The sequence below is a fragment of the Takifugu flavidus genome, chromosome 1 (assembly GCF_003711565.1).
Source record: "Takifugu flavidus isolate HTHZ2018 chromosome 1, ASM371156v2, whole genome shotgun sequence".
Taxonomy (NCBI): Eukaryota; Metazoa; Chordata; class Actinopteri; order Tetraodontiformes; family Tetraodontidae; genus Takifugu; species Takifugu flavidus.
Genome location: NC_079520.1, coordinates 24,763,623 through 24,788,232, shown reverse-complemented (window position 1 = coordinate 24,788,232; position 24,610 = coordinate 24,763,623). Strand labels below are relative to the sequence as shown.

Here is a 24,610-nt window from a genome sequence, read left to right as displayed (position 1 = left end):
GAGACTGCCTCACACCGGCGATGAGAGAAAGAAGCTGTCAGCGCAGTCTCCACAACTCCTTCACATGTCTCCAGCAGTGGAATAAAACATTCGGATTTAAGCCTGTGATCATCTCGGAATGGAAATACGGACTCGGACATTGACAAGTTGTCTGGTCCAAAGGTTCGAGTGAGCAGCTGCGCGCCTCGGGGCGAGAACTCATGGTAGGTTTGGGATTTTATTCACGCTAAAAATAATATATATACGTATATAATATATATATATTTGCACGTCTTGCAATTTCCGTGTCTGCATTTATTGCCGCCGCCGTCGTTGAAGTTCCAGGTCCTCCTGCTTCAGAAACCCAAAAGTTTGTTTGCGCCCTGAAACGAAAGCGGAGACGTCGCCGATATAACGAGCTCCATTCAGCGGCTCGGCGCCCGCTGTCCGCCCGGAGAATGAATCGGCTCACTATCTCAACTCATGAGTTGCCTCAGTTTTTATAAAAGAGCTGCTGTTTTGTGGAGGCTTGGAAAAATAACCGTGTGATCAATCGGCTTCTGTTGGATAACGTCACACCTCTGAGCGGCCGTGGGTGAGACGCGTTGTTCGGCCGTAAGAACCAAAACAAAGAGGCTCGCTGCTGACCAATGAGAGCGGAGGGAACCCCCCGGGGGAGGCTGAGCGGTCATCTCTTCCCTTTGTCCTACCTGAGGCACCGAACGGACCCTCGGGAATGTTGGACTGCCGTGCGTAACGGAGAGAAGAGAGGCGGACTGCGCTTTGGTGACCGTTCCCCAAGTGTTCGCGTATCCCCCATCTAATGTTCCCTTTAACGCACCCGAAGACACACTGTCGTGTCACAGCGATCCAGATTCACACGTGGGCTGATGCCTGTGCTTTAATGGGTAAGACACACACCCCAGGGCGCATCGCTCTAACCACCCACCACTTCCGCGCACTACTTCATGTTGAGCGCGTTTGCGCGGAGTTGGACGTCTTTTAATCAGCCGAGCTCTTAAAGAAAAACAACGCGAGGACGTCAGTGGAGAGAGAAAGGGGGAATAATGAAATACACAGATGCTGATCATCATTGGACAAACTTTGTTAAGGCTCGTGTGTGACTCTACATTTTACTGTTATTCCAGTGCGTCTGCATAAACCGCAACACGGGTCTATTTTCAAGCAGCTAACAAAGACAACAGCATATTCTGTGTGTTTTCTGCACAGCTGAAAATGAAATAAAGGCATGGAGGCTCCTCCATGTTGGCATTCTATATAAACTAACATCAAATGGAGTATTTTATATGCAGTCAAACATCTTTTTTTCTGACTAACTGACTACTTTAACTGAAAGGTCAGTTTTTTTTCCTACGTCCAACTGTCCAAGAGAAAAGGTTAAAATAGCTCCTCAATGAAACCTTTCCAAAGAGCTAATATCAAGGTGTGCATCCTGTCGGCAGAGTGCTTTTACAAGGTGACGCAGCGTGGCAGGGAGGTGGCCAACGCAAGCGTGGGGGAAATTCTGTGCCTGGCTGGAACATACGATTATAGCGTGAGTAGGATGGATGGTTAGAATGATTTAAAAAGCCTCAACAGGGTGCCCGTGGCCCCTAGCAGGCACTCTGTTTCGTTGGCGCTCGTTTCATCTCCTAGTTTGGCGTTGCGACTAACACGGTTTGATGAATTGCTGTTCCCGATGAGCTGGGGTGTAATATTTCTGGCTGATTGTTGTTGATCCCACTGTAGCATTAGCCACTCTCTCTGTTGCGGGTTGTTTAAGTATTCATCTGAAAGGACTTAAAGTGCATAAACAATAAATCATGCTGCCACAAGCTATCTAATCTGCATGTGAAAGAGGGCCTCTGCGCACAGAAGTAACAATGAATGAACTTATTTGCATCGCTTATGACAACAAAGATGTTGGGGAGTTTCTTCAATGGCGTGTTAGCGTATGCAGCTCGAGGATCTTCAGCCCTTTCATCAGATATTCGGCAACAGTGCGTCCCTGTCGGCTGGACTGCAATAAACGGGAGAGGGAACCTCTGTTGTGGAGCTCTTTGGTGATTTCTCAAGGGAAACCAATTGAAATGGCTGAGAGGATCTCATTGGAGCTCGATTTGAGCGTCCTTTTTAAAGGCACTTCATCATGCAAACTGCAGTGTTTGGCAGAGAAAATGCACCAGAGTCTTGCCCTTTTCAGTCTCATAGATTTAAGGTCATCAGATGCCGGCAGTGATAAACACACCCTGTTTAGTGAAGAGTGCAACCCTGAAGATTAAATTGAGGCTTCCTCCAAACAGTTTGTCTCTACAAGCATCTTTTTTCTTTCTTTGCACTCTGAATCATGCGTGGCAGAGCAGCGTTTACTAGCTCAGGCGCTCGGTAAATTTACGTGCGTGGTTTTATCGAGCCGTGCTTAAAATTAGAGTTTTGGCATCCCGCCGGAATTCATTTCTCGTCCCAGTTAACTGAAAAAAAACTGAAAACGTGGTCCTCATCAGCACTGGGTGGCGACATGCGTCTTGAGTCCAAATGAAATATTCCCTGTGAATTCTCGGCGCTGTCCCGCATCTCGCTGGCCAAAATGGAGACTGGCGTGCCTGTGAATCAAACATCCAAAAAGAGATAGTTGTTGGTAAATTCTGCGGAAAGTAGGAGGTCGTAAACCATCAGTGCTCAATTCATCCGACTGAACTAGCTCAGACGATGATTGTTCGGAATGGGCCGACCTGCTGCCAACTTCTTTTTACTCCAGTTTGTCTTTTGTTCAAACGCACGCTTGTCTGGGTCATTTTGCCCCGGAGAGGGGAAGACGGACGGCCCCTTTGCGCCAGCGCCTGGTCTGAAAAACTTCTGACCGCTCCTTTAGATACCGCCGTTCCTCCATTTTTCCAGCGGCTCGCAGATTTCTGGCGCCGCTCTGATAACTGTGACACCTTTTCTCCCCCTCGCTGGGACACATCAGATTTTTGCCAGCTCAGAGCCTGAAGCAGCTCTCTGTGTTTCCCAAACGGAGCGTTTGACCTTTATTTTAAGGGTTTTTTGATTTGCTGCAGGAAGCTCGTGTCGAGTGGGCATCAGGGGCTGCTGTGCACAGCTCGATGGGCTTCCTAAGGGGCACCAACTGCCTAAGAGTAAGAAGCTGGTAGGAGAAACTGAGAATTAACATGTCATCTAAAATGTTGCACTTTGAATGAATGAATAATTTTAAGAAACAACTATTTGTTATTAATGTTTTTTTTTAGATAATTACCATATTCAATGCTGCACAGTGAGAGGCTTGATTAATGGACAAATCCAGCTCATTAGCATGCAGTCCCAGTTCAACGTCAACAAAAACAAACTGTCAGATGTCGTTTTGCTCGGTGCGCGTGGAAAAGTTAGCAGTCCTCGGCTATTCAGCAGTCTATCAAAAGGCGTCGGCTCTTTAAGATGCCATCTTTAGCTGCACGGCTGTCACCACCTGCTCTTTGATGCATTAATGTTTCATCGGCTGTTTTTCTGAGCTTGCAGGTTCAGCTTCTTTTTTTTTCTTCACTCTATCCCGCTACTTTCCAGCTGCGCGTAAATGCGAGCGGAGGTCTTTAAAAACGCTGCACGCAGGGGCCAAGTGATGGATGGATCCTCCAATGAAGTCCGGTGTTCTTGTCTTCTTGGGACCGAATTTATGGGTTTGCGGGAGAGCAACAACACCAGAAGGAAGGTGTTGTTACCCATTTGTTACCCAGATTGACGGGTTTCCTCTGATTTGGCTAACAAGCTGTCAAACATTAATCTATATTAGCTCTTAAATGGTTTCTGCAGACATGTTTTTTTCTCCCCGTCTTATGAGCTTTATAAAAAGGAGCTGGGGAGCAGCTTGCCTGCTTTCTTGTTTTATAGTTACGCTCATTGCTGCCGAGTTTAACTCCAGTTAACTCGTTATCCTGAAGTACTAGGGGCGTTCACAAGTCAGACGCCTCTCTTTTAAAAGTGTCCCCAAGACAAATATGCTGCAGCAGCTCCCACCTGGAACCCAGCATGCCGGAACGGATGATGCAGGATGGTCATTTACATATGTGTCACCAGCATAAGGTTGCATACTAATGTGGACATGATGCTGGAACATCGTTTTACACCGGGTTGGGGGGTTTGGAGGCCGCCTCTAATATTAATGATGCGTATGAAACTGCTGGCTTTTGTTTTCCTCAACATCTGTCTGCGGTCGTGCTCTGGAAATGGATGAAATGAAAATTCCCCCACATCTATGAATGATATCACTTGTGCATGAAACACTGTGTGGTCACAATTGAAATCTTTGTTTCTTCCCTTATCACCATCAAATATGCTGCCACTGATCTCACTCAGGCCTTGTCTGTGACCTGTTGCTATTGTGATGCCAGTAGATTATCACTAAGTGTTACTGGGCACGTCTCATCAGCGCGTGTGTACAGGGAGCGGAATGATGTACAGCAAAAAGTTCTTTATTTACTCAGGACTGTTAACGGCAACAACTTTTGAAATCATTCCTGTTTACTCAATTTTTCCGTGTGAAGCAGCTGGATTTATGTCTTAGTGCTGATTGGAAATTCAGCAGTGGACCTTGGTTGACCAAAGTCAGCTTCTCCTCCATTTCAGACCAGTAAACTCCAAAGCTTCCTGCCGTTTCCCTGCACGTCAGGTCCAGTTCAAAAGGTTAACATTGAGCTCCATTTACCAGACAGCCTCGAAATGTCCTGCAGGGGTGCCAGACGCACCGGAGGGGCTGCCGGAAGACGCGCCCTCCGACCCGGCTCGGTTATTTTCCTCGCTGCGGCCATCAGTTTGTGGGATTATCCCTGCCAGGTTAATTTGGAGCTGGAGTTTCGTATCTGTGCCGGCAGCTGCTGCCAGGATGAATCAGAGGAGCTTTTACACTCGGTCAGAAGCGTTGCTGTAGCTGTTGCAACTCTCTCCCTGTTTCCATTTATCAGGACATGGCCAGGCAGGTCGAGGTGTGATTAAACCCCGTTTTTTTTGCCCTCCTCACCCTCCTCTTCCAGAGCGCACCAAAGAGGACCCATGCATTATCCTGATTTATGCTAAACCTCACACACGCTGCAGCTTCGGCGAACACGTTGCCTCCCTCGGAATATAAGATGCCATCCAATTAAAGCTCCATATTTAACGGAGGCCTCTTTCTGCTCACCCTTAATTTGGAGCGTTAACCTGCTGGGCTATCTGTTAAGCCGGAAGAGTTTGTCCAAGCCTTCATTATCTATGGCTTGCATGCATAATGCAGCAACGTGCACCGTCTTATAAGTGTCAAACCGTCAGGTCAAGTTAATATTATGGATCCAGTGGGATACCCTCACGGAGCCTCCCTAAAACTCCCAATCCGTGCCCACTCCTAAACGGCAGCTCATTTAGGCTGCAAACTGAGCTATATCCTCGGTTTTTGTTAATTCACACATTTTTCTTGGCAGCCAGAGGCTAACGCTCAATCCGTGCACATATCTGGCAGAATCCTTGATTCACTGGGAGATAAAACTCAGACTGATAACGAGGTGTGAAACGCTGCAGTACAGGATTAGTCCATGTCTCCCCGAGAACCTAAAGAAAACAAGGAATTATATGATGAAACTGGAAGCTGCTTGGAAAATAGCGCCAGTGGGATTCTCCGCAAGAAGAGCTAATTTGAAGTGACAGACTTTCCCGAGTGAGTATTCTCAGGATGAAGATGGTACCTTCCTGGGCACCTTAAATGATATAAAAAAGCAGATTTATCTTCTTTTTTAACCCAAAATACTGTATCCTCCAGACAGTTTTCCCTCTAGATTTCCATGCTGATCCTAAAAGATCATTCAGATCGTACCCTTGACGTCGGTAAGGTTCTGTGCTTTTATAAACCTGTGTAAAACATCAAAAGACTAAGGTGTTCAGGAGAATTGGATGATTTGATAGTAAGATTTTGAATCTTTGCACGTTCCTCCGCTCACTTTTCTCTCTGTTCTCCACCGTTTCAGTCGTTTTCGGGCTTGTTTTTGTCTCTGTGTAACACGTTTAACCAGCGGCCGTTGTGTCCACGCATAAAGGGATCAATAAAAGCAATCAGAATGACTCAACAGAGAGGAACATGTGCCCATTTCTACCTCTTTGATCACTCCCTGGTGGAGGACTATTTAGAGTTTGCAAACTGTGGTTGGTTTCTTCTTTGATAGCTGCCTGTCGTTTATGAAGAAACGTCTGTGTCCATCTTGAATCATTATCGGCTTTCTGGACCACCGCAGGGAAGATGTCATATATGGATCGCAGCTTTGTAGTGACAGAAATCGTCTGCCAAATAGCCTGGATAAAAGTTGCTGTTCTCGACCTTCACCGTCTCCAGTGTCCGAGTTGCTTCGCATGACGTTTTGTAAAGGAGCTGCGGCGGCTTCTTGCTAGTTTTTCCTTGATCTTTCTTTGGTACAGTTCATCTGTGACTATTTAAAATATGGAGGGCATCAGTTTTGGGTTGTTATTGACGGTTTTTTTTGTTGCTCTGATCGAATACCTCAACTTCTACTAATTAGCTTAGCTCATGTGGCCATAATAAATGATTACCGTTAGGATGCTTTCATCTGAAGTCTTTCCATAAACTTTCCAACAAATTCTAGTTTTAAAATTAAACATCTACTGCAGGGTGCGCCGCCAAAACCACATTCATTTTCTTCTCTGGGAATATTTGAAGCGTGAAAGTAAAACGTTAGATTTACCACGAGCCATCTGTGTGTAGCTCAGGAGAAGGTACCTGTTGGTATGGCAACAGGAAAACAAGACAAAAAGACCTACGCTACCAACAATCCTAACGTGTTCAAAGCTAAATGGAGGCGATCCAGCACCAGTAAGACTTCCAATTTGTCGGGTAAGAAAAGGACGGCCATTTAAAAAAATAATCTGCAGGTAATAGAATTAAAGAGAGTTTCTTGGCAGCTGTTCAACAACCTGACATGATGCCAGACTGTCAAATGTATAATTTACATTTGTCCTTCAAATACGAACGTGTAGAAAACCAGAACCAGAACATTGCTGGAAGGAGTCCAGTAAAATCTGATTTCAGAGCCTTTTATGCTCCGCTGTGGGTTCACTGGCATTCCACTGGAAACTGTAAACACTCCCATTGGATTAATTACCAACCGTTTCCCCCCAGGTCTGTCCGGCTTCTGCAAAAAAAGGAAGATTAACAGTTCTGAACTTTGGTCCGCATGTAGGGAACCCGCCTGTCAGCTCGTGTAAAAAGAATGAGAGGGTGAGCGGGAGCGGGAGCAGGTGCCGGGGGAGCGGTGAACACATGAAAAGGTGACCTTCGGAAGAGCGAGGTCAGGGGAAGTAAATGGAAGTGGCATCGCACTCGCCTTTTAGCTGCGGTCGTTCCTGCTTGGAAAGCAATTCTGTTACTGGCGAGGGTGAAAAATGGTGTCGATCGTCATCGCTGCTGACATCATTGTCCTTTTAAAAATGCCAAAAGGCTAAATGTGGAAAATTAATCTGCAATGAGGAGATTATTGTCAGAAGGGGGAAACGAATATCTGACAGTAGCTGGACAAAAAAACAGAGACACTCAGAATTAATGGCATTTACCAGGATCTAAAGTTTGACGCCGGAGCAGCTCAGAGCTGAAGCAAGTTCTCGCTTTCGAATAATTCGCTGGAGTTTAGAGGGCGAACCTGCTGAAATCTGTCTCCTTCAGAAGTTTCAAATCTGCCCACGACTCAGTCCCTCATCAGGGATGGTTCCCCATTATTGGTTTTTGTCCTAACGCGCGCTCTTTTGTGAGCAGAATCAATCATTTAAACGGTCGGCGTTGTGTTTTTTTTCCCTTTCCCCCGCAGTTTTTCTAGTTTTTAATAATCATCAGCGGCAGCGGAGGGACGCTCCCGCTGAAATTAAAAAGATGAATAAAAGATAAGTGCGAGGAAAGTGCTGAACCGGGACTCTGCGGGGACTCCTGAATGAGCACGAGTTATGAATCCGGGGCAGGGGCCACGCTTTTTTCTTCTCCAAAGCCCGTTTGGCCCTTTCACCCAGAGGTTCCTCAGTTGGGGTCATGGTCAGGTCCCTCCTGGGGGGGAGGGGGAGACTGTGGAGATTAGATTCTGATCAACTGTGTGTGATCTGTGGGAATGTGACGGCTGACTTCTCCCCTGGGTAATCGGGGCTAATACGATGAGAGAGTCTTTGAGCCGCTGTGAATACTGACCTTCTCTTCCTCGCTCGCGCTACATGGCCATGATGTAAATAATTAGATTGGGCCCCAAAGGAAGGAAGCGACATATTTCACAGGTCACGGGGCTCTCTCTCCCCGGCTCTGTTATCTATGGGCTTTTTGGCATATTGTAGGCGTGCAGCCAAGTGCAATCCTAGTTCCAGATTCTTTTCTGGTACTCCCTAGATATTGTAAGGATTAATTTCATGCATCGCCGGCGTGCTTTGGCTCTCACTTCATTTGCGACCACAAATGATGCTTTACCCCTAAATTAATCTTGACGATTTAAATGGCTAAACCACATTTACGGGTTGATGCTTTTAGTTTCTAAGATGTTGGCTACTGTGCTGTGACTGTTTCGCAGCTGTTTTTTTTTCAGATGTCCCTACACAGAGGCCATTTCTTGATTAAACAGTCGGACAGCGGACGTTCTGCTTGATTCTATTTTCATCTCCACTATTCGCCGTAACTCCCAAATTGAATCACAAAGCATCTCCGACTGCGGATAAATGCCGACTCATCTTAAATGAAGGAATCGTTTTTCACAGGCCGATAAAACAAGCAGCAACTGCTACCGACTCGCATCCGACTCCTCCGCGCCTACGAGCCCAGTGACAAGTTTGTGCTGGATATCATATCGCAGCGCCTGATTTATAGCGACGGGATGAGGATGGACTGTCAGTAGATACTCGAGCTGAATACAAGCAGCGCCAATGAAGTGGCTGAAAGTGACCTTAAGAATATTCACCCACAAACACACAGAAGCAAAAGGCAACATCAAATTTGAGTTGTGCAAAGAATGAATACTGCTTATACACAAAACTTATAATGGCAAATCTGTAAAAATCTGGTAAAAAAAATGTGGAATTGCTGCCTGGATTGTGGACAGTCATTTTTTCCCTTTTCCAAACACATTTAAAAACCTCTTTTGTGGCATTTAATGGCGAGAAATCACACGATAGGATTGAATATCAAAGCCCGCGGTCGCTGCCAGGAGACAAAATTCATTTCTAGCCCACTCTTGCACAGATATAGTTAATAAGTAGATGTAAAAATTTTAATTTAAGTTTTTAGGATAACACAAATACTGAAACTTGCACCAGGTTTGTCCATTCTGGGCTACTGTAAAAAGCACGTTAGCCTTATGTGGCTCGTGTCAGTAATTTGATAAATAAAACTACCATTTGATTTAATCACCTAAGACTTCATTTAAACTTTATTAAGACATGGTCTTAATAATTTTTGTCTGCTTTGCTGAAATGTAAATACTTGTAATTATATGTAAGTAGGACACTCATTTGCAGCGTACGGGGAAAATCCCTCAGTCTTGATATAAAGGAGCCACTGTCATCATCTGAGGCTCCACCACACTTGTTGTGACCGTAAACTGAACTTTAACTTTTTTTTTGTGCAGCCTGGTGGAAAATAAGGCTCTGCCACAGCTCTGGCGCATCCTCTGACCACCGCTGTCACGCTCTTGTACAGCTACAGCGTTTCCTGTGTTTTTGATGGACGTGGACCAAAATCCACTTCCCATTCCTTGGAAATTTGAAAAAGAAGCAGATGGTTTCCTTACATGCGAGTGCGTCTATTCTTCTCCCATTTTGCCGTTAGCTCCTTGGTGGTTTCGGTAGAAAAAGCTATAAAAAGAAACTACTGGAGTCTGCAGACAGGACTGGCATCCTGCTGAAGCCATTAGCAGTTTATGCACTTCTCTGGAGTCTAGTTTGTTTGCGTTGGACGTTCTGTAACTGAAATGGAAATAATTTGATCGTCCCGTTGGACGAGCTTGTCCAGGAGTCCTTTATCCTGACAGATGGACAGTTAAACCAGACTGTGAGTTGGACCCCGTTTAATTATTCTGTCTGTGGTGCTTTAGTTTATCCTGCTCACCTTCCTTCTACGAAAGGTAAATATTGTCGTTCTTCATCACGTGGTGGGAAATGCGCGACTTACCCTCAGATTGTTCTTGCAGGGGAGCAGAAACCAGCGGAGAATTCTACTTTTGACTGTGGAGTGACAGTAAAAAGGCTTTCCACGGCCACTCCGTCAGTTATTGATGAGCATCTGTTTGGGGTCTTTTATCATTGTCTTTTTGATATAATAAACCTCTCTGGCTGATCTATTTTTCAGTGATACTGCACACTCGGTCATTTTAGCCCGCTCTGTTTGATTCCCCTCCATCGTTCATATCTGGCGTGTGCCGATTTAAACCTTTTAGAGTGTTTTTCATCTCCGCTTTACTAATGGATCCAACATATTTGGGATTATCATCCTGTTGTGCGCGCTACCAGAAGTTTGACCAGTCGCTCCATTAATCATGAAAAGATGCCGTGATAAGTGCGTCGACCTCTGTTGTCCTCCGAGAACAGACAAATACGCCCAGGCAAATTGCGAACTGCAGTTTCCTGCTTCGGTTTTCAAAGAAAGAATAAAAGAGAAACATTTATAACTCACATTACTGTTCTGCAGAGACTATGGGGACTTTGAATCCTCTTCAGATGATGGTGATAGCATCACACCGTGGCTCTGAGGAGGTCTGCTGGGGCTTCTTTGGCAATTTCCTTTAATATGCAGCAGTGAGTTATCTGTCCTTTGAAAGACTGGCAGCTTTGAATCAAAAGAATATAAAAAGGGCATTTCATGGGTCTATTAAGAGGTCATGCAATTAATTTTCCACCAAAAAAGCAGAGAACAACGAAGAAGTAGGACAGCGTTCTCTGTGCACCGCAGAGCCCGCTTCCTCTGCCAGGTACAGTGATCGTTTATCACTCTGGTATGAGAACGCATGATTACTGGGGCTGCAACATGGCGTGTTTTTGTCATTTCTTTTGTCTGAGACCACAAGATATGCCCGTAATTAAGGGCCAGTGCCCTAAATACAATCATTTATGCCCTGGAAAGCTGCAGTCGCATTTGGTCGCATCAGAAAGGCGACAAGAACATTACAAAAATGCGCAGTCCTGCTACGTGAAACATTTAATGCCTTATTATCATTGTCTTCCCAAGCGCCCATCACCAGAAAATGCACATCATTAACAATACTTGAACAACACTGGTGCATTTGGAACGTCAGTGGGCGAAGTATGGCACTGTCACCTCTCAGGTGGGCAGAGAAAGACATGGAGAACTGTAGAATTGCACCTGATTTGTCTGTTTGAGAGAGGCCTCTCTGCCACTACCTCATTTAAGACGACTGCATCAGCATACAGATCATCAGCGTCTTTGCAGCTAATTATGGTTTTCAATGTGAGTTGTCTGTGCAGTTAATGAGTTTGAACTTATCACACAGGTGACGCATTTGGGCTCAGACAAGTTAATGCTGCCCTATTAAATACTTTAGTGTGAAACTGCTTCTAACAACTGATGGTAAATAATGTAGTTAGGGATAATAGATCAGTGCAACCTGTTCTGACCCCCCCACTCGACAGATTTTGAAGCGTTCTGTAAAAGGGATCGTTTCGGATTAAAATGCGAGAGATGCACCGAAAGCGTTGTTTTGTGACTTTTGTGGCAGGTTGTGCTGTGAGGACTCATGACTCCATGATGGGGGGGTGGTCAGGGAGCGATTTTTCTGGGGGAAAAAGCTGAGATCGAGAAGTTTTGCGGTGACGAAAAGTAGTCACTCACAAAAAGGAGAAATGTAAACACCAGGAACGTCTTGGAGATGGTGGTGGTTCATTCACTTTGTCCCAGTGTCCATAGCTCCAAGACATTTGTCACACAACAAAAGTTGCTCATCTCATGGGTCATCAGAGTGCAGCTCTGCTTTGGACACGCCGCCTAGTGGCCAAAGAGGGAACTTCACACAAACCCCACATTTGGGAAGTGTTGGCTGAAATTGACGGCGGTGTGATCTAGTTGGCAACATTCTTGATTTTAGCAACAGTCTGTTGGCAACTGTGCTGAGAAGCAGAGGGTTCTCGGTTCAAGCCCCGGTGCGGACAAAAACATGGAAGGTTCTGGTTGTACGGGACGGTGCCAAACCCGCAAATGCTCATATAGGGCCATGTAATGAACTGGCAACTCATCCAGGGGTGGACCTGCCTTCGCCCATTGTGACCCCAAAAGGGAAAAAGCAGTTAAGAAGACAAAACGTTTACATTTTTTTTTAGTCCTACATATTTGATGCTGTGATTGTGCACGGTGTCGTTCGTGTGACCTTTAGCAGGGGCCAGATCGTATCACTAGTAGAGAGAACCTCAGCAGGCTTTATCATCATGCCTGATGGCTTCTTGATTCTACCAAACAGGAATGCAAGTTTACCTGCAATCCTAATGGGTAAGGGCCTTAAACAAGTGAGCTGTGATGTTCCCACTGAAAAATAAATAATGAACGCTCACTTTTATTGCACATTTATCAGCCGAAAAAGGTAACCGATGCAACCTCGCGTCCTTTTTGTCCTCCCTCGACACATAAATCTCTTTTGTGTTAAACGGTCTCATAATGTTTGATGGACAGGAGCAACGTGTTTGCCTTATGAATCCAGCACATTTGTCAAGCTGCTGGAGCGAGCTGACGTATTAGTGGAGACGCAGGTTCCCCCGGAGTGGAAATGTTGTCGGTTTCTTTTCATTTCGCCCTTTCAATCTTTCAAACTCTCCCCATTTTTGCCTTCTTCACACATCTTCGTTTGCACAAGAGCGATGTTGATTCAAGCCTCGATGAGGGATCTTTTAGGCACAACTAACACCTTGGCTCATCAATATTAAAATAGCTGCTGGTACAATCGTGGAAATACCAAAGGACCGTTCCATTAATTACACGACCCTAATTTGTACTACAAACAGTCCTTTCGGGAGTGAAGTAGCCAACAATTACCAGCTAATTTGGGCACTTTTTGCAGGTCTTTACTAATTTTCCATCATTTTCCACCCGTCCAGTACCTTTAGATCTAGTATTGTTGTAAAGTAAAGCATCCCAGCTCATCAAATTTATATTCATTTGACATCAGATGAAACCGTTAAACTAACACCTATAAAGAGTCTCCAGAGCTCCCTCACAATATTTAATCAGCTTGTTGGTGGCTGGTATTATACAGCCAGCAGCTTACAAAGGGCCTTTGCAGCGACTCCTACATGCTCCTGACTGTGTATTTCCAACCCAAAGGAGTTGTATTTGATTAGACACGCATTTGCACTACAATTCTGGTAAATGTGGGTCAGAATACACCCTTTACCATCTTCAGAGGGGGTGGAGCAGAATCATAATTCACCCTTGATGCCCTTGGAAAGTCCGCAAGGCAAAAATAAAACACTTTGTCATCACGAAACAGCCCAGATACCTGCATAACGGTGGATCTTGGCGGTTAGCGTGTTGCTAAGGGATATGTTTACGGGTTCAATTTCTGTACACAACACATCTGCCTGTGCTTTAAACCTCTTGTTCGGAGTCTTTCATCTAGCAGTGCCCCGATTTTCCTTCCATGGCTGCAAAAGTGGCATTTTAAAAGTGGAACTTGTTATTCCTCCACCTGCCCTCTGGAGAGCCTGTAGCTTTGGAGGAAGGCCCAGCCGGGGTAAATGACGATTGCTTAAGCAGGTAGGAAGACGTTATCTGGCTGTCTTCTTATCAGCTCTGCTGCAGTTTCTACAGACATAGAGGGTGTGAGGTAGGGAGCAGACACTATTAGTTGCTGGGAGTAGCGCCAATGACTCACTTCCACCAGACTCCTTATCTCCTGCTGTATGCGGGCTGCTGCGTGCTGCAGGTGGAACACGAGCACCATGGTGGTGTTCATGCATTTTCAATGGCGATGTGTTGAAACATTACCAGGGAGCATCACCTACATTCCCACCTATTACCTGAAGAGCGTCCGAGACCCAAATAGCCGTTAACTTCCTGTCTTTTCGTTGCATTTTAGTTACCCTAATCTTGTTGTCTGCTGCAGGAGCATTATCATCGAAGGTCCCCAGGGTCCCTCACCCCCTCACACATCGGTCCTCCTTTTATCCGTAGGGCACCGTTGATGCGAGGAATACCATTTTCTAATAAGATAATCCCTTCGCTGGACCAGGCTGAGTATCTCTTATATTCTTGTCTCCCTCGGGAGAGTCTGACACACAGCCTAACAGCGTCTGGATTTAACTCGTGCTTATCGTTCCCTCCATACGGTGACTCCAATATGATGCATAGGAAGGGCTGGACTATGACATCAGTGTGTCTGTCAGACAGACAGTTTCAACATGAAGTGGAAAATTAGTTTATCCCTTTAATTCAATATTAGTCAGGCAAAGTTTGACCTTCAAGAAATTGTGACACTAAAGTTAGTGGCTATTTGAAGGACACAGTTTCGCTTCCTGATGTGACTCATTACTCAAGTGGATTCGTGTCACCGTTTATGAATCTTCATTCCATTTTTCGGGGAATTAATCAATCGGCTTTGATTCCAGGGACCTTCTTTCATCGCTGCCGTGCAATGATTTCGTCACAGATTTCTGGTGAATACTGGCAATTTGAGTCATTTCCCAGCTTTAAGCGTGCACAGTGACGCATGTATGAATGCAAGTCAGCTCTTACGAAATATGCGAGAAGCAGGAAAATGCATGTGGCAACAACAGCTGAACGTATTTACCGTCTTTCTAATTTGACCAGGCAGCTGCCGGTGGACGACGGGATGTCAGCCGCTCCCTACCGCTCAGGATGGATGTATTCTTCAGGCCGTTCCTCTGTCCCCAACATTCCCATCTGACTGGCTACCACTCAGGAGTCCTCCCTGTTCCCGAGCTGTGACACCTAGGACCTGAGGCGGTTGACACCATGACGCAAATGGACTACAAGTACAGCCTGCTGGGCTCCATGGCGGATGACTACCGCAAAAGGCCCCTGCTTCTGCAGGTGGATGACACCCCCATGAACCTGTTTGCGGTCCTGGAAGTGAAACGGGAGCCTCCGCAGCGCTGGGGCGCCCTGTCAGGCTTCCGCAGGATCCGGATCTACAGCTTCCTGTTCGGGCTGGCCGTCATGTTTTTTATCACGGCTTCTTACATTCTGACAGGAGACAAGAAGGGCCTCCTCCTCACCCCGTCGCCGTACCACTTCAGCGTCCTGGTCAGCCCGGGACCTTTGACCTTCAACCTGTCCGTGGTAAAGGACGACGCTCATATCAGAGAGGTGGTCAGGTCCATCGCATCAAAGGTGGAGCTTGGCAGCAGCCGACACCTTCCGGACCTCAAAGCGCTGGTGAACAGCGAGCCACATGTGAGTAGCAAAACACAGCATCCTGCCCGCTTCTCTTTGATCTTCAGCCCGGGCGGTAGGTTTTCAGACGGTTCTGTGTTCGGGAAATATTCAAAAAAATGTTCAAATTTAGTGAAAGGCTCAGCGTTTTTAGAAAATCACTCAGTTGGTAGCATTTAAATGAAAGTGTACATTGTGATGATATCATAAAAGAAGCATTGACACAGGTGTTGTGTTTGTGTCTAAACCGGTGCAAACCAGACCTGATCTCATTTACTGACAATCACAGACCTGTTTTGTGTGGGAATTCCAATTAAAATGGGAATGTGCGCCTTTTTGATGTCTCCATGTGGAGGAGTTCAGTGTCACTGCCTGATTTAATTTTTAATGATAAAACCGCCCTGAAAACCTTGTATTACACGCTAGATAAATGCATGCATTGCTCATTTACCCCCCTCCCATGAGGGCTTTAAGTCTCAAAGTCATCCAACACGTGGGCCCGCTGCCTTCCTCCTGGTGTCCATCTCACCTCAACACCTCTGCGCTTCAATTAATGGCTAATCCTAATGATAAAGGCTTGTGTCGGGGCTATTTGCAACATAACTAAATTCTTATTGAACCAGCTAATGAATTGGAGAACGTGGCCGCGGGACGATCGATGCAACGTCTGCGGATGGATCCGGCATTAATTATCCTTAGATTAGCTCTTTTTACAGGCAGCCGGTTAAAGGCTGCACTTCTCAACGCTCCATTTTGACTCTTTTTTTCCGCTTCAACGTGTCCCGGTCAGTCTGAACTCTCAATTTTATATTCAAACGTGTGAATATGGAATTTATCGGTTGTGTTTCCAGGTTCAGGTTAAAGATTTGGAAATCTTGTGATCAGAATCAAACTCGCCAGGCTCTATCTGCTCAGTGGTCAACCCCCCACCCCCCGTGTCTGCATAAATACATACTAAATATTAATACCTCAGGCATGTTTGGGTTTATTTGAGCTGGATTCTGACAGGAATGTTATTTATGCTCCCTGCAGCCTGTTTGCATTACTTCTCTGCATATTTTTGGGCTCACACACATTTGTTTTCTTTGTCTTTTAGTTGTTTTCCGTCATCCCACGCAAATTCCTGACCGGCATCAAGAACCCCTGCTGGTACGAGGAATACTCTGGGAACGTCTCTTCAGATCCCTACAGGACAAACTTGTACGCACATTACTCGAAGCGCTTCCGCACGGTGTTCCAGCATCTGAGGAGCACTTTTCGAGAACACTTGATCCACCGAGATGGAAAAGCATACCGCATGCGGTGCCTTCCGTATTTTTATATCATCGGTCAACCAAAGTGTGGCACGACGGACCTGTACGACAGACTGAGGCTGCACCCTGATGTTAAATTCACCACTTTCAAAGAGCCACACTGGTGGACACGCAAGAGGTTTGGTGAGTAAAGAAAACAGTCATTTGCAGTTTTGGAAGCCTAAAGAGGAACATTTGTCATTTAAAACATGAGTCACAATCTAGTTTTGCTGTCCTCACACCTCCGTCTTTAAACACCGACGCTGGAGCTAGCATAGCGACGGGGCTCATTAGCAGTTTGGCGGAGTGATGTCAGCCGAGCTTCGCTCCGCTGTGATCCGTGACACAGATTCATCACGTGGCAGCAGCCACTTGAAAAGAGCGCGCGCCATCTGAAGCTTCCCCATGCGCTTTGAACCCACAGGCGTGGGTGTTTCCTGTACTCGAGTAGGAAATGTTAATGTTGCATTCGTCCCTCGTGACAAGTCCCCCCCCCCCGTGCACTCCTGCTTCCCTTTTTTTGCTCCGCTTTACAGCTCCGTTCCTCAAATCAACACAATGTTAAATTGTTAGAAAACAAACTACAAACTGATTTTTAGGAGCATGTTTATGGTTTTTCTGATGAAGTGTACAGAATAGTTGGGCATTTTTGTTTAAACTGGGTCAGATTTGATCACTGTCTCAGTTCATCCTGGAGAAAAACCTGGATAATTGCAGACATCTGCGGTGTTCCACCATCAACTCCCAACACTCTGCAGATGGACTAAAATCCTGCACGAGATGTGCGACAAACTGGTGTTTTCGCAGCACTTACCTAATTTATAATCCTTTATGACATTAAAAACATCAACTCTCAAAAATAGCCCACATGTAGACTGTAAACTAAATATTCAAGAAGCTGTTTTTCCAAATTTGTCCTTTGGTTTTGCTCCCAAATGAAGGCACATCAACATTCGTAGCACCTTCTTCTTTTGTTTTCCTTCTGAGCGAAGCAACCATTAAGACTCATGAATAATGGAAACTCTTCGGCAGCTCAAGTGGGAGCGCGAGTCTGCGTGTGTGTCTCATTAATGCACATCTGCGTTTGTGGAGACGACAGCGGGGGAAAGATCCGCCGTGATTCGGCCGCCATTGCCAAACCAGAGATAGATTAGACTGCGATTTTACGCCAGTAATCTCATAACTCTTCACCAGCAGATGCGCGGTTATCTCATTGGAGCAGCGAACCGTTGAGAAATGTCCATTTTTGACTCTGGATGGGTTCTGTTCTTCTCACTGATGATGGAGACATCCTGTTTTGCTCCAGGCAATGTGTCTAAAAATTACTAAATGAGCTTAATGACTTTACATGGAGTTTTGGCGGAACACTTGTCGAGGGAAGCGAATCCAAGGTTGCAGGGTGTTTTTTTTTTTGAGCGAGCTAATTTGTTTCACCTTTCCTGCTTCCTTTATTTTTTCATTTGGCCTCTTGCTCTGCCCTTTCTGGTCCACTTTAGTTTCCCCACAAAAAAATGGTTAAAAAGAGGCATTTTTGTGTTTTTGTCTCCGTTTATTCTTTATTCAGGGACGCAGGTAGCTTGTAAATAAGAGAAAAAGGTTATTCTGTGTTCAACAACCCATCAGAAGGATCTGACCAGTGCCAATGTCCTCATACGTAGCTGGATTTGGGTCATGAACTGAGGGCCGGGGTCAGGAACTGAGTGGAAATATTCCAACAAATATCGGCAGATCCATAGTGGCTCCTTCCATTAAATCAACATGCTGGAGGGGTATAACCGTCTCCTCCCTCTGCACCAGGTATTATCCGTCTGAGCGAGGGCTTTCACGATCGATACCCGGTGGAAGACTACCTGGATTTGTTCGATCAGGCCGCCTACCAGATCCAGGGCAACCTTAGCGCCAACGTCAGCGCCAGCCCGAGCCAGCCTAACGTCATCATAGGTAAGTGAACTCAGCACCGCCTGATGGGGTCATTTCCGGTCATGCCTCCCACCGTGCCGCATCGCTTCAAATTCAAAGAAATTGTTTGGACGGATCTTGTGGTTTTGTTTCCTGCTTTACGTAATCTCCGCTGGCTTTAGGCCTCTTCCTGCTGCAGGCATCTGCGCTACGATCTCTCAAACGTCACCACCGGTAGTAGGTGGCCGCTTTTAGCTGAAGAGCAGCGCCTCCGACTCCCATGAATGATTGATTTTGCATAAAGGGCATTGACTTGGCGATAAAAAGAGATTGCGGCAGCTTAATAACTGCAGACAGTCACATAGGCACTTCACTGGAGTGCTATCCAAACAAACAACCCCCCCCCAAAACAACTGTTGTTCTTTTCATGCCAAGAGAGCAACACTCTGCCCGGCAGGGTGGGGACGTCTCACCGGCTGTCCTTGATGTGCATATCCTGCTCCCAGCATCTTTATTTCCTTTTGGTTTTTTATCTTCTGTGGCTTCCCAAATGCAAGCTGAGAGAATAGACTGCAAAGAAAACCCGATTCAGGCGTTCAACAAAAGGCTTTTCATGCCGGACCGAGTTGTTGCATTGAGTGCAGCTTAGCGTGCCGCCCTGTTTTGTTTCCCCTCTTTAAATAAATGCACTAATCCTTGTAAGAGCTGGCGAGCGTGCCAAGAAGCTGCTCAGTATTCAGACCTTGCCCCGAGAGAACCCAGCAAGGTGCAGGTCTCTGGCCAGGATGTCGCCTTTTCTGCCTCTCCTCAGCCCTCGGGCCAACGCCGGAGGCCCGCCGGCCTGGCTCGCCCATTTGTTTGCCTTAATTCAGCCTCTCCACACGGAACACAACAAACACGGACCGATGGAAACAGAGACCCTTCAGGAAAGTCAAGCACCGTGAGTTCTGTTGCCATCACAGCACAGGTCCTGGTTATCATCCATGTCTCAGCGGAACGGAGGAGGATAAGACTGACTGTCTGTTCCCCTCAATTCACTCCCCAGATAAGATAATGAAGGCACACGCAGCCTAGAATATCATCCCTGACCACACTCCCAATCATTTTCTGCTCGCAGAAATGTCATCCTCCCACTTCTTGCGTGCGCCACACTAACAATTGTGCTCACAGCTGGAGACATAATTAATCTTGTTTTTGTAGACTTTGCAATGCGGCAGTCACCATGTATGCACTAGTTGAGACAAACGGGATACACGTTGGGAAACATATGTTTACGATGTTTGAAAAGGGAAGGAAATTAAAATAAATCCCAGCCTGCATTTGCATTTTTCCCATGTAGAAATATATTTTCCAGCCCCTAGTAGATGACACCTATGGTATGGAATATCACAGATTTCTCGTTATGTCTATAAATAATTGAATTCATCAATAATTTAAATATGCATGTTTTCCATTGCAGAATGATAAATATAATATAATTGATATTTACTCTGAAAAAAATTTGTTTTATATAATAGAAAATACTCTATAATAAAACTAACTGAATGCTTTCAGACTTCTTACTTATAGACTCTGAAGCGACCTCTAGTGGTGGAAAATTCAAACGAGTTAAATTCAGTAATCAAAACTGTATTTTTACGACTACATGATCATATTTTAAAAAAAGTAAAAATAGAAATAGTTTTATGTGTTATTTCTAATTATCATTAATGATGGATTTTGACAACAAATAATTGACAAATTCTTAATAAATCCAGTGAAAAATGTCATATTTCTGACTTTGTAGTAATTCTATTTACAAGCACAAAAAAAGCACAAAAAACAGTTGTAGGTATTGGCTTTGTAAATTTTCCACTACACAACTTTGGTAAAATCTCTTTGTGTCTTGTTTTGGATGATTTCAAATGGTGTCGGCTTGTTGATGTCAGATGTGCTGACTGTGGGAACATACAGGTTCTCCAACGAGCCCTTAATATATATATATATATATATTTTTTTTTCTGAGGCGTCTTCGCTAATTCAGAAATCCAAGTCCACCACGTGTCTTTTAGATCCCATCCCAACACACCTGTTGAAGGATGTTTTACCATTGATAGGCAGTTCTATCCTGGACCAGATCAATGGTTCTTTAGTGACAGGTTATGTACCCCGGTCCTACAAGGTGGCACTGATTAAGCCGTTGCTTAAAAAACCATCACTGGATCCTGATGTGTTAGCAAACTAAAGGCCAATATCCAACCTTCCTTTTATCACTAAAGTTCTTGAGAAGGTGGTGGTGACTCAGTTACTGGAGCACCTGCAGAGGAACAGCCTGTTTGAGATGTTTCAGTCAGGCTTTAGAGCTCATCACAGCACAGAAACAGCACTTCTTAAAGTTACTAATGATCTTCTCATAGCTTCAGATCATGGACTGGTCTCTATGCTGGTTCTGCTGGACCTCAGTGCTGCTTTTGATCCAGTTGATCACAGCATCCTGTTACATAGATTGGAACATGTGATTGGCATTAAAGGGACAGCACTAGACTGGTTTAGATCATATTTATCTGATAGATACCAGTTTGCTCATGTCCATGGTGTTCCCTCCTCATATAGTAGGGTTAGCCATGGAGTCCCTCAAGGTTCTGTACTTGGACCAATCCTCTTCACCTTGTACATGCTTCCCTTAGGGAACATTATTCGGCAGCATGGGATAAATTTTCATTGGTATGCTGATGACACTCAGCTTTATTTATCCATGAAACCAGAGGAGACAGAGAAGTTAGTGAAGCTCCAGACCTGTCTTAAAGACATAAAGTCCTGGATGTCTTCAAATTTCCTCCTCCTTAACCCAGGAAAAACTGAGGTCATGGTGTTTGGTCCTGAACCTCTCAGGGATAGATTAGATCACATGATCACTCTAGATGGTATCTCATTAACATCTAGTCTCTCTATGAAGAATCTAGGAGTAGCTTTTGATCAAAATCTCTCCTTCAACTCACACATTACATTAGTCTCTAGAAGTGCCTTTTTTCACCTGAGGAACATCCCAAAGCTCAGGAAACTACTGACGCGGCATGATGCTGAAAAGTTAGTCCATGCATTTGTTACTTCCAGGCTGGACTATTGTAATTCTTTATTATCAGGGTGTCCAAACAACTCTTTAAGAAGCCTCCAGCTGATCCAAAATGCTGCAGCCAGAGTTCTGACAGGTATTAAAGAGATCACATAACTCCTGTATTGGCGTCTCTTCATTGGCTGCCCGTTAAATTTAGAATAATTTTTTAAACCCTTCTTTTGACCTACAAGGTCCTCAGAGGCCTAGCTCCATCCTACCTGGAGGAGCTAGTGACACCTTACCAGCCCAATAGACAGCTCCGCTCTCAGAATGCTGGTCTACTTGTGGTTCCCAGAGTCTCTAGAGGTAGAATGGGGGGCCGAGCATTTCCCTCCCCCCTTCTGTATTCATTTACAGGTATCGCCGCCTTCAGAGCTGTATACTGACCTCCGACCCCGCTGACCCACTCAACCAGCAGCTTATTCAATTCATTTTAATTCAATATAATGCATTTTTGTATGTATTTCTATGCTCTATGCTCTATGCTCTATACTCCTCTCCTCTCCTCTCCTCTCCTCTCCTCTCCTCTCCTCTCCTCTCTCTCTACCCAGTCGGCCATCAGCAGGAGGGTCCCTCTAAACGAGCCCGGCCCTGCTCAAGGTTTCTTCCTGTTAAAGGGGAGTTTTTCCTTCCCACTGTTGCTTGTCTGGGGTCAGGCCCTGGGATTCTGGAAAGCGCCTTGAAACAGTTTTGATTGTAAAAGACGCTGTATAAATAAAGATTGATTGATTGATTGTTGCAGGGGAAGCCAGTGCCTCCACCATGTGGGACAACAATGCCTGGGTGTACTTTTATGACAACACCACAGAGGGAGAGCCTCCATTCCTCATCCAGGACTTTGTGCACGCCCTGCAGCCCCATGCCCGCTTCATCGTCATGCTCAGGGACCCTGTGGAAAGGTGGGGGGATCCATCGCTGTGATGCGATTGACTTTAACTTTATTCTTCAGATGAGGTTCCTGGGATTACTTTATCGGAGAATCTCTCTTTTCTTAAGAGACAGTGTCGACCTTTGAAAGGGTTTCCCATATTGGCATATGGGTAATTCACTTCCATGAAAATGGATCCATTGGACCCTGGAAGTGTCTCCGGCCTTACCGGTGGTACATTAGATCAGCATAATTCCCCACTTCCATCTGGGAAGGACAACTAATTCGGTGTGACTTGTCTCCGTTTTAATTAACATAGTGTTTGATAAACTTTTGAAAAGGTGCAAGTTCACAGACTCCTTCCATTTCATTGAATAAACATGAATTTTATTGGCTCCTGTCCTGTTTTCTGCTTTATAAAACCCATCTAGTGATGGTTTCAAGTTTGTCCGGTGATTTCTTGCAGGCTCTACTCCGACTACCTTTACTTTGGAATCTCAAATAAGTCCGCGGAGGATTTCCACGAGAAGGTGTCCGAGTCGCTGCAGCTGTTCGAGGGGTGCCTTACGGAGTACACGATGCGCTCCTGTGTGTACAACACCACTGTCAACAACGCCATGCCGGTGAGCGAACCCTCTTCTGCACTGGGTTACAAGCTGCTGGATCTGCTCTAAACCAGCGGTATCGAACCAGCAAACGCACCAGGATCCGATTCCTCTTATTACGCCGCTCTGCACATTTGCTACGATCTGACTTCCTGTTAGCACATTCACGCTCTGCCTCAGGTTTTATCCTGACAGCATCCCTTTCTTTGTTTCTTTCTTTCTTCTGTGTCCTCCAGGTCAGGTTGCAGGTGGGCTTGTACATCGTGTACCTGATGGACTGGCTGAGCGTGGTCAGCAGGGAGCAGCTTCTGGTCCTGAGGCTGGAAGACCATGCCACGAACAGGAAATACACCATGCACAGGGTCTTCGATTTCCTCGACCTCGGTGAGAAGCGACACATCTCGAAGCTCGGCCCAGCTCAGAATTATTCCCCCGGGTGGGTTCTGATCAATACACAGCAGATGACCAAAGACAACTGCGGCATTGTAATAAGGAACATCACACGCCGTAAATGATCCAGCTGTTATCACACAGTGAGAGGATTAAAATCAGCACCCTGATATAGAATTTAAGAATAAATGGGCACTTCCTGTTGCTCTGGTTTAATTTCTACAGCTGTCGATAGCTAAAAATGTGGACTAGAAAAGATAATTGAACCTTCAGCAAATGTGAAAAGGCTCTTTTTCAGTCAAGGTTCCAAGAAATTGTTGCATCACAACCGTCTGCTGAGAAACCCTCATTAACTTCTACTGTAGCGTTCCACCCTGTGGTTTAATGACTCCAAACCTGAGACTCCCTGGAAGAGCTGCCAGCCTCAGTTTAGGTGCAATTGCCTCCCACCGTGTCGCAGCTTCTGCCCAAAGCATTTTCAGCATCTTTTCTGCTGTTTACAGTATATATATATAAATATAGCTAAACAGCAGAAAAGATGCTGAAAATCAAGCATGCTATATATATATATATTTATTTTTCCAAAACTAACAATGCGTCCTCGTCTTCCAGAGCCTCCGACAAAAGAAATTGAGGCAGAAATCACAGAAAGTCCAGCGTCAAACACCAGGAGGCCGGCAGACAAAAACCTGGGTCCCATGCTTCCCATCACTAAGGAGATCCTTGGAGATTTCTACAGGCCTTTCAATATAAAGCTGGCAAAAGTGCTGCGAAATGACTCTTTCATCTGGGACAATAACTCCAAACTCCAAAAGCCGCCGCCTCCTCCTTTTTTATCCAGTACAGAAAACCACTGATGTCTCAGCCAGTGAGTTTCATCTCTTACAAGTGCCCATGAAAATCAATGATTCTTTATTTATTTTTTAATTTATAAATGCAGATATGAATCAACAGTACAGAATAGCACAACAGAGCGTGTGTGTTTGTGTGTGTGTGTGTGTGAGTAAATGAGAGCGTGAAATGTTGGAAGTATGTATTTTTTTAATCACCGGATGATGTACAAAATTAAATAGTGAAATCTACGACATACAAGCAAAA

At 45.3% G+C, this 24,610-nt stretch overlaps 1 protein-coding gene across 3 annotated transcripts; it reads left to right on the top strand.

Annotated features, from left to right (window-relative positions):
* Positions 1-24,610, top strand: LOC130528098 (carbohydrate sulfotransferase 15-like). Of its 3 annotated transcripts, none has more exons than XM_057037091.1 (8): positions 1-203; positions 14,784-15,385; positions 16,461-16,800; positions 18,454-18,597; positions 22,392-22,548; positions 22,984-23,140; positions 23,359-23,506; positions 24,125-24,610. In XM_057037091.1, the coding sequence occupies exons 2-8, from the start codon at positions 14,945-14,947 to the stop codon at positions 24,367-24,369; spliced, it is 1,632 nt and encodes a 543-aa protein (XP_056893071.1). In that variant the 5' UTR covers positions 1-203; positions 14,784-14,944; the 3' UTR covers positions 24,370-24,610. The 3 variants fall into 3 exon arrangements, with proteins under 3 accessions (XP_056893071.1, XP_056893062.1, XP_056893063.1); XM_057037082.1 differs by having other exon boundaries at positions 14,780-15,385; XM_057037083.1 differs by lacking the exon at positions 1-203 and adding an exon at positions 542-887 and having other exon boundaries at positions 14,780-15,385.